At 37.3% G+C, this 12,557-nt stretch overlaps 1 protein-coding gene across 9 annotated transcripts in view; it reads right to left on the bottom strand.

Moving 5' to 3' along the window:
- Positions 1-12,557, bottom strand: part of LOC124140405 (RNA-binding motif, single-stranded-interacting protein 3-like) — a 321,419-nt gene that overhangs the window by 11,251 nt on the left and 297,611 nt on the right. For 8 of the 9 annotated variants that reach the window (XM_046507936.2, XM_046507937.2, XM_046507935.2 and 5 more), the window contains 5 exons: positions 9,899-9,919; positions 3,330-3,549; positions 837-934; positions 584-598; positions 261-310 (listed from right to left, as the gene is read on the bottom strand). In XM_046507936.2, coding sequence (XP_046363892.1) covers positions 261-310; positions 584-598; positions 837-934; positions 3,330-3,549; positions 9,899-9,919 — 404 coding nt within the window. The remainder of the gene's footprint in view (positions 1-260; positions 311-583; positions 599-836; positions 935-3,329; positions 3,550-9,898; positions 9,920-12,557) is intronic. The other variant, XM_046507939.2, reaches the window with a different exon arrangement.

The following is a 12,557-nucleotide window of genomic DNA, read 5'->3' as shown; positions in this document are numbered from 1 at the left end:
AAATATGAAGGTACATATTCTCCTTATTAGCTGACAGTTTATTCTAGCAACATGTGATTATTGAATTACATAAATAACATAATAAAAATTTGAACTCAACAAAATAGAAGCATTCCTTCATTGGGTAATCCAAAAGACAAATCAAGACTTTGTATTACAGTGTGACAAGTCAAAATTGTGTTGGCCCCAAAAGGTTTACTGATTAAACAAATGCAATTAATATAAAATCTTTCTGGGAGTGTGTTAACATCAATACTTACCCATGGTTCAGATTTGTTGGAATTGCTTGCTGGTCATAACTGAACTGTAACTAAAACAAATGGAAAGATATATAACAAAGGTCAACGCTGCCCCGCTATTCAGCATTCAAAAATACTAAGTACAGTAACGTTAATGCTTTTCAGGAAAAAACATTGTAACTGAATATTTTCAATATTTTCTATTTGACATTAACACAGGGCAGTGACAGGATGTAGTATTTAAATCATAGTTATCTCCCTTGGACCATGTTGAGTGGAGATTGAATGAAACACCTTAAAATCTTGGCATGATTCTAACTGAATTTATCTATGGTTGTACTCACTTGAAGGCCTAGCTCCTGCAAACAAAAGGAACGTAGAGTTTTAGTTCTTTGTTGTAATATAGCAAAACCTTTAAAAAAAGACGTGTAATAATTTCATGAGTGAAAATAGAATATTTTACAATGTCTGCTCAAATGTTAAAGTCACTATGACAGAAACACTTTTAACTTTGAGAATTAGAATAGAAATGTATAGTCCATGGATGGATGATGCAAATTATCGATCAACTTAAATCTGGTCAGTAGTTGTACTTACGTCTTCTCTCCCCGGAGGAAATAATCTGCCCTGCTGGAACTGATTCTTCTTCTTACTGCCACTGTCTGCCAGCTTCACCAACAACGCTTCTGTACAACCTGAAACACAAACATGGTCGTCACATGGCAGCCATTATTTTCACTGTAATGCCAACTCGATCACCTTATTCAATCACTGCATTGCCAACTCGATCACCATATTCAATCACTGCATTGCCAACTCGATCACCTTATTCAATCACTGCATTGCCAACTCGATCACCTTATTCAATCACTGCATTGCCAACTCGATCACCTTATTCAATCACTGCATTGCCAACTCGATCACCTTATTCAATCACTGCATTGCCAACTCGATCACCTTATTCAATCACTGCATTGCCAACTCGATCACCATATTCAATCACTGCATTGCCAACTCGATCACCTTATTCAATCACTGCATTGCCAACTCGATCACCTTATTCAATCACTGCATTGCCAACTGGATCACCTTATTCAATCACTGCATCCACTCACTGAGGTCCATGGGCCTTATTCCACAAAGCAACCTCAGTGCTACGACTATCGTAACTCCTTTTCTTTAACACAGACTGATGATAGTCATATCGATAAGTTTGTTGTGTGAAACAAGACCTGTTCCACAAAGTATTCTTAGTGTTAAACGACCTTGAGTCTATGTTTAGATCATCATAGTCTTGAGCTGACATGATTTGATATAACTGAATCTGGTAAAAAGCTTTATCACACCCCAACTATAAAGGTCCCCAGCGAGAGGCAGATCAGGCTCAGTTGACTGCATGTCATCATGTCCCAATTTTGATCGATGCTCATGATGCCAATCACTGGATTATCTGGTCCAGACTTGATTTACAGACTGCCATCGTATATTTAGAATATTGCTGAGTGTGGCGTTCAACAATGAAAAAACACTCATTTCACATCAAAGATCAAATGGCGATATAAATGATATATTTGCCTTCAGTTATCTTATTGTCTTGATGTAATAGTAAAACTGTTAAATGCGGCATTAAACCCAAAGCACTAGCTCACTCAGTTATTTTTTTCTTTAGCTAAATGTTTCATGATGATGAAACACCGACTTTGATCTTTTCATTCACGAATAATAGTCAGTTATAGCCAATTGTGATATTTCAAAGTACAGCACCATTCTGTACAGGTGTGCCATTATACTAGAGCACCTGACACAGCTCTGCACCCTGGCTGACTCCCTCATTTAAGACAAATATTTAACGCGTGTGATAAAAATTCCTCAACTAAATGTTATGATCATCAAATTCATTAGAAAAAAACCAACACAACCACTTGGTTGTGAAAAAACGCGACACCCTGCTTATAAAACCTAAGGCTGCCATTCCGAGGACACGAATTACTCTTGTACAAAGCATGTCGCCCGAATTTCAATAAGCTTATGATATCGGAGCAGTGCGTTATTCACGGTCTGTGGTCCTCTACAATAGCGTTCAGTTGAATGAGAGGCAGAGAGATATTCAAATAAGTTCAACACTTGTAACGACAAAGAAGCGATATAATCCTTGGTGTGCCCTCTGCATACATGAATTGTTCGCTTGTAGTCGTCTCCTGCACGTGAATGCTTCAACGACCACAACAGTATAGTCAGTGCACTGCCATTACAAGGGTATGTGTAGATGGGTCCGACCTTGCCATCAATACAACCGTGTACAAGATTAAAAGACCTTCCTAACCAAAGGGCCACTCTGTGACTTCTTACTAATCTGTAGTTGGTATGGAGGTTGTCAATTACTATGTTTTATGTATGGACATGTTTGAACTATGCTACTCCCTCGTCCATTGATAGCAGCTCTCATCGACTTGACAATGTTCCTAAACCATACTTACCTCAATGTACATTTATTTGCTCATGCTGAATTTAAATCAGTTCTTGTGTATCAAAATCAAATTTTGGCACACATGGTATTGATTCTTTTCATATAGATCTATGGTGATCTATTCAGTAGGCAGAAATAAAATGCTCTTGTTAATGGAAAGTCACAACTCTATACTTCCATAAATCAATTTGACTAGAGATGAAATCTTCGAAGAGTTTTACAAGCATTGAAGAGACCCGTCTTACTTGCCCCAAATGGTTAGGCTTAAAGGTTACTATGTTTTAGTTGTGTTTGTTCAAGAAATCAATTTAATAAGTCTCTTATAATTAGAAGCTGTTCTCATTCAGACAGATCTGAATAAGTGAGAGTAAGTGAGGTTTTACATCGCTTTTTATTTTTACCCATACAAGGAATAGAACCCAGGTCTGAGGAGTGACAAGCCAGTGCTTTAACCACTCGGCTACCCAACAGCCCCTTGAATATGTGGCTGAAAGCACACATACACATAAAATCGAAACCTTGACATATTACCATTCAAATCAACCGATCTATTGTTTTTGAATCTTACTCTTATAATTATAGGATCTATTTATTTATATATCCTTAACAGATACCTTTCTTACCTGGTAAAATTTTAGCGTTGAAAGCATCGATAACTTGCTGGCACTTCTCCCGTGACTCCATGCGTGCGAAGCCCACTCCACGGCTCAACCCATCAGGTTTCCGCAATATTCTTGTGGATATCACTGTACCGTAGTCTTTAAACATATTTTCTAAATTTTTCTCGGTGAAGTATATAGGGAGATTAGCTATATACAGATTAGTTGGATCTTGTTCTTGTTGCTGAAAAGGAAAAGAAAATCTTAAGTATTACACAAAACAAGACATCAGTCAATACAGGCCTTTCAGTGTTATATTAATATTTTGAATCCACTTAACTGGGACAGCTGTTACAAACATTAACATTTTAGACCAAATAGTCTGCATGCTTATGTAATATACAAATGTTGAGCTGTTCCATGATTTTGAAGAAAAAAAATGGGGGGTGGGGGTGGGGGGAGAGAGGAGGGGGAATAGCCAAAACCATTTCAGGAGTACTCAGTGATGTTTTTCTGTTGCTTGCCTTTTCCAAAAACATATATTATACTTAATGATTTTTGTATTCATTTTTTTCAAAAAAGATTTTATTTGAATAAAATGCCAACCATAAAATCAATGCCAGTAAGTATTGAATATTTCATACATATTTGGACAAATAAAACACACACAATGAAATTGTTGGCAGCAGCTGTTGTTATTCACTCTTCCATATGGGGAGTCAGTTAAACAATGTCCACAGTAACCATTCCATTACTGTTAGGAATGTTTTCAAACAAGCTTAGATTTCATAAACCCCGAACATCAAAATAAACATTTTGGATTTAAAAACACATTAAATGACAGCAAATGATGTGTTTAGATGTGAAATTGGCCATCGTCTCACATATTTACATTGACTGCTTCAAACTGATATGGAAATAGGGGAACAGTCTGAATGAATGTCGCCATTTTGACCTCCTACTATTCGATAAAGGGACCTAAATGTGCCATTCTGGAAACAACACAAGCAATGCCTTTGCAAGAATATTCTATTTGTTACAGACAAGTGAGCTATTTAGCTTAAACAAATCATCCATTTCTCTGTCGTCTAAAATAGAGCCCCACGAAATGATATCACCTAAAGAAAACATAGATTCCCAGAGGCTCCCCATGCTGTCTCAAGCACTGCGTGATAAATATATTTTTTTGTCATTTAGTCGTTGGGCTATGATGTTCGCTTTCCGGAATGCAAACCTGTGCTACACAATCTTGTTTATGGCCATACAAAGCTTCTATGTGTATGAATAATCTACACACTGCCCGAAAAGAATTTATTGTCAAACAATAGTTTGTCTTATATGCTACAAATGAGTCATCAGGAGTTAGTGGTTTCAAAGAACGATTTAGAACATTGTTGATATACCAGTCAGGTTTCAAATTTAAACATTGTTATCTGAGGCAAACCCTGTAAGATATTAACAGTTCTCTCTTCTTTTGTGTCCAGTTTATTTTCCTCCCAAAGGCAGAATCCCCCATGAGTGAGTGAGTATGGTTTTACGCCGCTTTTAGCAATATTCCAGCAATATCACGGCGGGGGACACCAGAAATGGGCTTCACACATTGTGCTCACATTGGGAATCGAACCTGTGTCCTCGGCGTGACGAGCAAAAGCTTTAACCACTAGGCTACCCAACCGCCCCGAATCCCCCATGACGAAAGTGTACATACATTCTCGACAAATATTATAGTCACATGATGGCTGATGTTTTGGTAAGTGTTTTATTGTTTTAAAACATGTACCAACATATATGTAAAAATAAGATGATAAAAGATTCATAACTGCATAATAAATTGTTGTGTAATCAGATAGGGAACTGGTCAAGAATATCTTCCTAACAACTAGCGAAAGCCTTCTACTGAGAAGACTTTCATACCAGAGTAATTACTCCGGCTTAAATTTCCTAAATTGCTCTACAGTTTAACAGATCCAAGATTACATTATGTATTGTGAAACTTTCTCAAAACCACCTTTGTTGGGGAAATTATGTAATTTCTCCAACCCTGTTGAGCGAGACGGCCATTACAGCAATAACAGCCTTATCTTATCACGAGAATGTTGGTGGGCTCTCAATGCAAAGGTGAAATGGCTTGACGCAGTTGGAGTGATTTTACGAACTCCCTTTAAAATCTGTTATCAATATGTGGCAGAACGCAGTAATCCGTCAAGACACAATAACAGCTAATTACGGCTTAAGATTTTGTCAGTATTTTGGAGCGATTAGATAGGGTTTCTGGCAATCCGCCAAGACTGAAGAATAATCGTCCCACCCTGGTGTGGTATAATCGCTCTGAAAGAAGCCTGTTGTGTCATGTCCAGTTCATGACAAGAGGAGCTATATTTCATATCGCACGCCATCAACAAAGTCTTCAAGTATATCACACAGTGTTGACACGGCCTCACATGATCCCCTCGTTTCATTGGTCACATACATCTGTTGTATGAGGACCATATATTGCCCACACCCCTGCAAGACAACATAGGCCTTAATTCCTCTAACAACTCTGTTCCTCCTGGTTATAAATATACCTCTGTATGAAGCCTAAAGTCATCTTTCAATTAAACTGACAGTTTGAGGGAAGCCAGGAGAATAGTTTCTGGTTTTAAATGAAACACTCCCGTCTCTGTGTGGCTTGTAGCCTTGAAATACCCTGATGATGCGATCCATACATGTTGATGGAAATGCTCAACCCATCAGATCAAGAGGTACCCAATTCACCAATATGCCAATGCACAATATTTGAGAGGAAAATATTGTTTTGCAGATACAAGGGAAGGATATATTTCTTTTAATAAAGCATGTTGTTTAAAAATTTATATGAATATCCGAATGAGTTGAAGAGGTGGGTGAGTGGTGGGTGGTCTGTTTCGATGGGTGGGTGGGTAGGTGAGTGAGTATGTCACTGGGTGGGTGATATGTTTGGTGAGGATCTCGGTTATTGACTTGCCTTTGGTGGGGCACAATACGCTCACCTTTTCGCGAACACCTGGTATCATCACTATTTGATAGTGATTCATAAACACGTGCTTATGATACAGTTGACATCATACAATGGACTTTGTATTTTAATGAGAGGTGTTACGATTATGGAAACAGTTTGTAACTTTTATCTAATGAGTGTGTGAGTTGGCAATTAGGTGAGTGAGAGAGACACCTAGGATAAGCTTCACTCATGCCAGTGTGGAGACTTGAACCCTGCAGGCTTGATGATCAAACACACCAACAACTGGCCCATGTAGCCCCTATCTGAATGGATCAAGCAGCCTATGTTGATTTTAACCTATTATCCAGAAAGAAGAGATCTCAGGAATGTTTTGCTATTGTGCTTATTCCCAAACACTGGGTTAATACGAAGACTTATCAGAATATCACATATCTCCCAAACCAGGATCAAAAGGTTCACAATGACTGCACAAAAGTCTTACAACTTTTCATATTTCTTTCATGCAAATTTGAAAAACGTTTACATAGTGCTGTTTTTGAGTGGGGACTGTCTCCCCGTAGGGATGGGCTGTCCCAACAAAGGAGTCCATGAGCTGCCAGTAGAGATAATTTCAATTATACATCATGACAGATAAGAGGAATGACTTTGACCTACTTAATTCCTCAGGTGTAAAACATTTACGAATTCTACATACCTTAAATTCTATCTGGCTTTATTCTATTGTAAGGCTGACAACCAAATGAATTAGCTATCTCAACAAAATATTTCACAGATTTGCTTTTACATTCTTATTTGTGACCTTATCGAAAGTTTCCGTTCCACTGACATAATCTGACATAAGATATTTGAAAAAGATAAGACATAGATTATGTCAATACGGGAACCAATTCACACATGTCCTGTCTGTCAAAGTTCTGACAAAACATGGCCAAGACCACATGAAATTATGATGTTGTAAAACCACATGTTGAATCTTAGCAGCTTATTATCTTTATAATTACACCTAACCTAAGGAATTATAGACCCAAACATGTCCCAAAGTTGTAAAACATCAACATGCTAAATAACAAATAAAAATAACAACACAACTTTTACAAAAGATATTATTCATTGAAGATATTCATTTCAATTTCAAACCCCCTTTTTTTATGAAAATGAAAATGAACAATACCATCAAAATGAATACATGTATGAAACTTAAAAACGCGTGTTGCATCGCCCTTCACATGTAGATATGCCCTAGGGCTTTCACAATCTTGTATACTACACAACAAAATTGGGTATTGAATCGCTGATGTTTCAAGCATTTGCTTGTATGCATGTTTAGCTAAGGCTTAAAGCGGATCCTGAACTGACTGAAGTAACAGGAAGATCGAAGCTTTTCTATTACCGTTTTTATTATGCTTTCAAATCTGAACAACTAAATAAAAATTCATTGATTACGACAGATCGGGTTTCAATGCCACTTGAATCCAACTGGCTGTGTATTCAGACTGTGTGTATACATACACCATGCCATACATGCTTCCCTGCCTGACCCACAGCTTCCTAGCATAGCTGCTATCAAAATGTCATATGAAATGAACTTCTAATATTCTCTCGAATAATATACCGCCTTCTTTTGAGCACAAAATGGGGCAGAGTTGCCCACATTTCTTGTTACGGCAGCCCGCACCCCGACTTGATCCTAAGAAACCTGGCCATTGTCCTGTTCTATACTTGATATAGAATACGCACCCTTGCACTAGTCATTCATCATATTCTTGTGTAAATAACACTCCAAGGCCTTAGTTTCTACACAACTCAGATTTGTAACGCAAATCTTACTTTCGCGATTATGAAGTGCTTCTTGGTGATAGATATTGCATTTACACATCTTTCATATTCGACCAGCAAACTAAAGCTTTGATCAGGCCATTGATTGTTGTTGGGTATTTGGAAGAAGCATCTTTGAAGTGACATTAACACTTCTTACTCCTATTCATTATAAGCGAGATATACCCCGTATTTGCCCGGTGTTAAATAACAAATAGGTTTGTCATACTAGTCGAGCGTTTGGTAAATATTTAGTTTGAAATTTGTATTGGGGAGCCTTTTTTCAAGAAATTATTTTTCGATTTCATAACTTGTGTCAATAGAAGCATAGCCCTAGAGCTTACAATGGTGGCCCTTAATGGACAGTGGAAACATTAACGTTTCAAGGCTGCATATTCTACAGCTCATACCACCTATACCAATACAAAGAAGCGACACGTACGAGGCAACTCTGTCCTCTTTGAAACTAGCAGATAAACACCAGACTCCATACAAAATAGACATCAAACTCAACGAAGTTCCAAGAAGCCTTAACTTCATATTTTCCTTTTGATAAAATAATATCTGAAAATTAGTAACAATGTATACAACATATCAAAGGCACCATCTAGGGTAAGTTTGAAATTTAGAACTTAATCACTAGAATTTTCATGAATCATTACATTAAACAACACATAATAAAGATATGCTTAGTGAAACAGCATCTGTATATACTCCATTTTAACAGTAACCCATATCAATCCCCGTCATATTTTGCAAAATACAGGTCAAAGCAAACCCAGAGCACTGGTAATTAATGTTTTTTATCATGCAAATAACACATTTTGAATAAACACTAAGGTCAAACTGTGAAAAAACAAAGACGCAACAGACTTGTATCAGGTGCTCTGGGAGATGAGATAGTTATCTACCCATTAGTCAAATCTAACTAGTACGCAGCCAGCTCGTTTCGAACTGGTGTTTTATATAAAATAATCAGACTTTGGCAGTAAACAAATACTCCCTGTGGATTTTCACTAGTCTTGGACCAATGGTCCAGTGGCCATTTCTATCCCTGTCAAGGCAAAGATCAAGAAAGCAATGTGCTGATATGAAATTTTAACTCACTCACTTGAGAAAATAATGAAAAACGTTATTTCATGCTATATTAAGAGCCCAATATACACCTCGTTACTCGTTACTTGTTACTTGGACCACTCCCCGGTCACTAGTGATCTGGTCAGTTGTGTCAGGATTCACATGGGAAAACAGAACTAATCCCCAAAGTTGGGAATAAATCTTCTACAGAGCCCTCTACTCAAGACATTTGTAGCAAATTATTTCTAAATTTGTTTTATTTTCCGGGTAATCCTGGACAACCACCAGATCACAATTAGCCCCATCTATTGTATTCCCATCCATTGTCGACTAATTCCCTCATTGGTGTCACACTCACCATAAAGACATTAATTAGTTTGTCAGAGTCCGGAATGGGTAAAGACACTTAACAGTAATGAGCTCTGAGCATTGCCCCGACAAGAAACACATTGCTAGATTAGGCAAATCCAGAAAAACAATAGCGTTTGCAGTACAACTAATTATTATTCATGACTCATATATGGTTGTCGTCTTGTTCACTTTGTCACAATGTTTGGTTACAACTGTACTTAGCATTGGCAAAACAATTCATTGAAGTCTAAATTGAATTTTGAAGTCAAGGAGATCAAGTTATTAAATTTTGGAATGCAAACATGTTCAATCTCTGACTGCAGCAAATGCTAGCCAATAAATGCAAGAAGATTATGAGATTACTTACAGAATCGAGTCGGTGCCAAATCTATTAAAAAATAGTTACATAGATTTTAAATAATGACTCATGAGGGCTAGATACAGAGGAAAGAAAAGTTTTTTTCTTCATGATTCTTAGAGGCATTGTAATGAATTTACAAGAAACATATTGGTGTTGTGACATGGGGGTGGGATGCAAGTACCCTACTTGTCACAAGAGCTAGCTAAAAAGAGCATCAGATGGTCACAATGTGCAACAATGTGCCTCATTGTGCCCAAGTGTGCCCCACTGACATTGAACAAGTCTCATGCAGTCAACTACCGGTTTGCACCAATTACAAGCCATAATGATGTGGTTTAATTATTGCAGAAGCATCACTCACTCATTCACAATAACACCATTATTCCATGTCTATGACAGAGTACACAAGAAACACATCATGAAAATAAAAGCAACACAACCCTTTCAATATTCATAAGAAATCTCTGCTAAAAGCAGAAAACAATGGTATGATTCTGACTAAATCCTGATCATGTGTTTATAAATCACTATCTAAAAGTGATGATACTAGGCGGTCATGAAAAGGTTTCCTGCCCCACCGGTAGCACCATCACAAACACATCCAAAGGCAAGTCAATTTTTCACCAGAGAAAAAGTGGGAACATATGCTACAAGTAAAGATAAGGAATTGCATCAGATATCATTTTTGGCATTGATACGTCAAATTTGGAAAAGCCTTCTGGTTGAATTGTCCTTCAGAGAGCACATGACTCTACTGAAATCACTATTTACTGGTATTGGTCTACAGTATTATCGGTATCATTAGTCAAACACAAGATCCCCTCATCATGTGTCTCAATATCAGTCAAAGGCATGCCAAAATGAATACCTGACTGCAGACTGAGTACTGCAGAATCAATTCTTCTTGTAACAATAGTTGTATGCAATTAGCATGTCCAGACAGATGACCTCCCTGTGATCTCCATAGCAAAAGATATTCTGTTGAATTCCTTATATTGTTTTCAAATATCATACAAGTGATTTGTGATCTTAACCAATGTTTGTTTATAGATCCAGGGTGAAATAGGAGTGATATTTTCTTTCCAATCTATGTATACCCGGTATCCCAAAGTTAGCATCAGTTGTACACCTAGCAGCATCCACATTTACTGTCCAGGATGCAACAGAACAAATAAAGTTTTATTCTTCTTCTACTTCATGATACTTAATAAACTAAACTAAGAAAGTATACATTTGAAAACTGGATTCGACAAAAACATTATAATTACAAGCGTTATCAAAACATTATAAGGCTGAAAACAATCGACAAAACACTGCAAACTATCACCATCAAATAACCATTTCTTGTTCTTTTCATTTTCAGCCACCAAACATGGGTGCATACTTTCTTTTGCCAGGCAGTTTAGTTAAATATATTGTTTGCAGGTGAATTTCTTCTCTTAAACTGAAATCTATCCAAATTCCATTGATTTTTAACCTGATAAGGCATACCAGCTGTTTTGGAACAACAAACTGTGTATCCTGTTCTTGCTTGGGGACAAATAAAAACATGGCTTTTGAAAGGGAAGACAATTAACAGATAAGTAAAGTATTTAAAACAAGTGCCCCTAATTGTGAAGGTCTAGGTCATCATTTGAACGTCTGTGACGATCTTTCTCGAAAAAGGTCAAAACTGCTGCCTATTTGCAAACCAATGTACTATATCATAAACCTTCAAAATATAAACTTATTGGCAGACATTTCAAAACTAACTTTCAGCCAACACTTATTTCTGCTACTGTTATGATTTGATAAATATATAGATGCCATCTTCACCAAGTTAAGTGTCCAGAACAAGTTCACAAAACACGGAGTAGACACATCACCCGTTATGTCTGACTGGCACTCTGTAGGTGGTGCTCTATATGTGTCATTAGTGTGCCTTCAACTGCCATTAGATATTTATACACCCAGTCCAAACACAATAAATCCATACAGACTTACACTTCTCCTATCAAAAATTGTCAGGGAGTTATATTTACGAGAAACCGTATTAGTGAGGGAACCCCCTGCCACTAAAACTAAAACTTCCTAGGTAACGACCTCTTTGATCCAAAATTGCCGAAACAGAAAAAGCAGGACTGCAGTGAATTAATCTGATAGCTGCCTTCTCCTAAATGATTTCTCTGAGATGTTCCTGTACTAGAAACAAGGGCTCAGTGTTCAGTAGATTCAGCACTCGTGTCATTATGGGGGGAAATGATCACAATCTGACACAGACTATATTCAACTTGTCGAAACCATGGCATGCATAAACAAGCAGCCATCTTGGATTCATTCTTGCAAAAGTTCCATCAAATTATCTTGGCAGCATATAAGTACTTATCTTCCAGATATCATAACCTTCAGATTCAAGTACAGAATTTTAACTGAAGTGAGGGTGAATGATATCCATTCAGACATAAGTCAGTCTCACTGAATCAGGTCCATATCACATGCCTCAATGCCCAATGCACCTCAAAATGTTGAGACGAAAGCAACAATTCCAACATTTTTTCACGAAGACATAAAAACTTGAAGAACTTTTTTTTACAACTATTGTTGGCTTAGGGCTACATCATGTACCATAGGAGGGTCAGGTAGCCTAGTGGTTAAAGCATTTGCTCATCACGCCGTAGAACCAGGT

The sequence above is a fragment of the Haliotis rufescens genome, unplaced genomic scaffold (genome assembly GCF_023055435.1).
Source record: "Haliotis rufescens isolate VD_foot unplaced genomic scaffold, xgHalRufe1.0.p SCAF_37, whole genome shotgun sequence".
Taxonomy (NCBI): domain Eukaryota; kingdom Metazoa; phylum Mollusca; class Gastropoda; order Lepetellida; family Haliotidae; genus Haliotis; species Haliotis rufescens.
The sequence above is the reverse complement of the archived record's forward strand: the minus strand, read 5'-3'. Positions and strand labels throughout refer to the sequence as shown.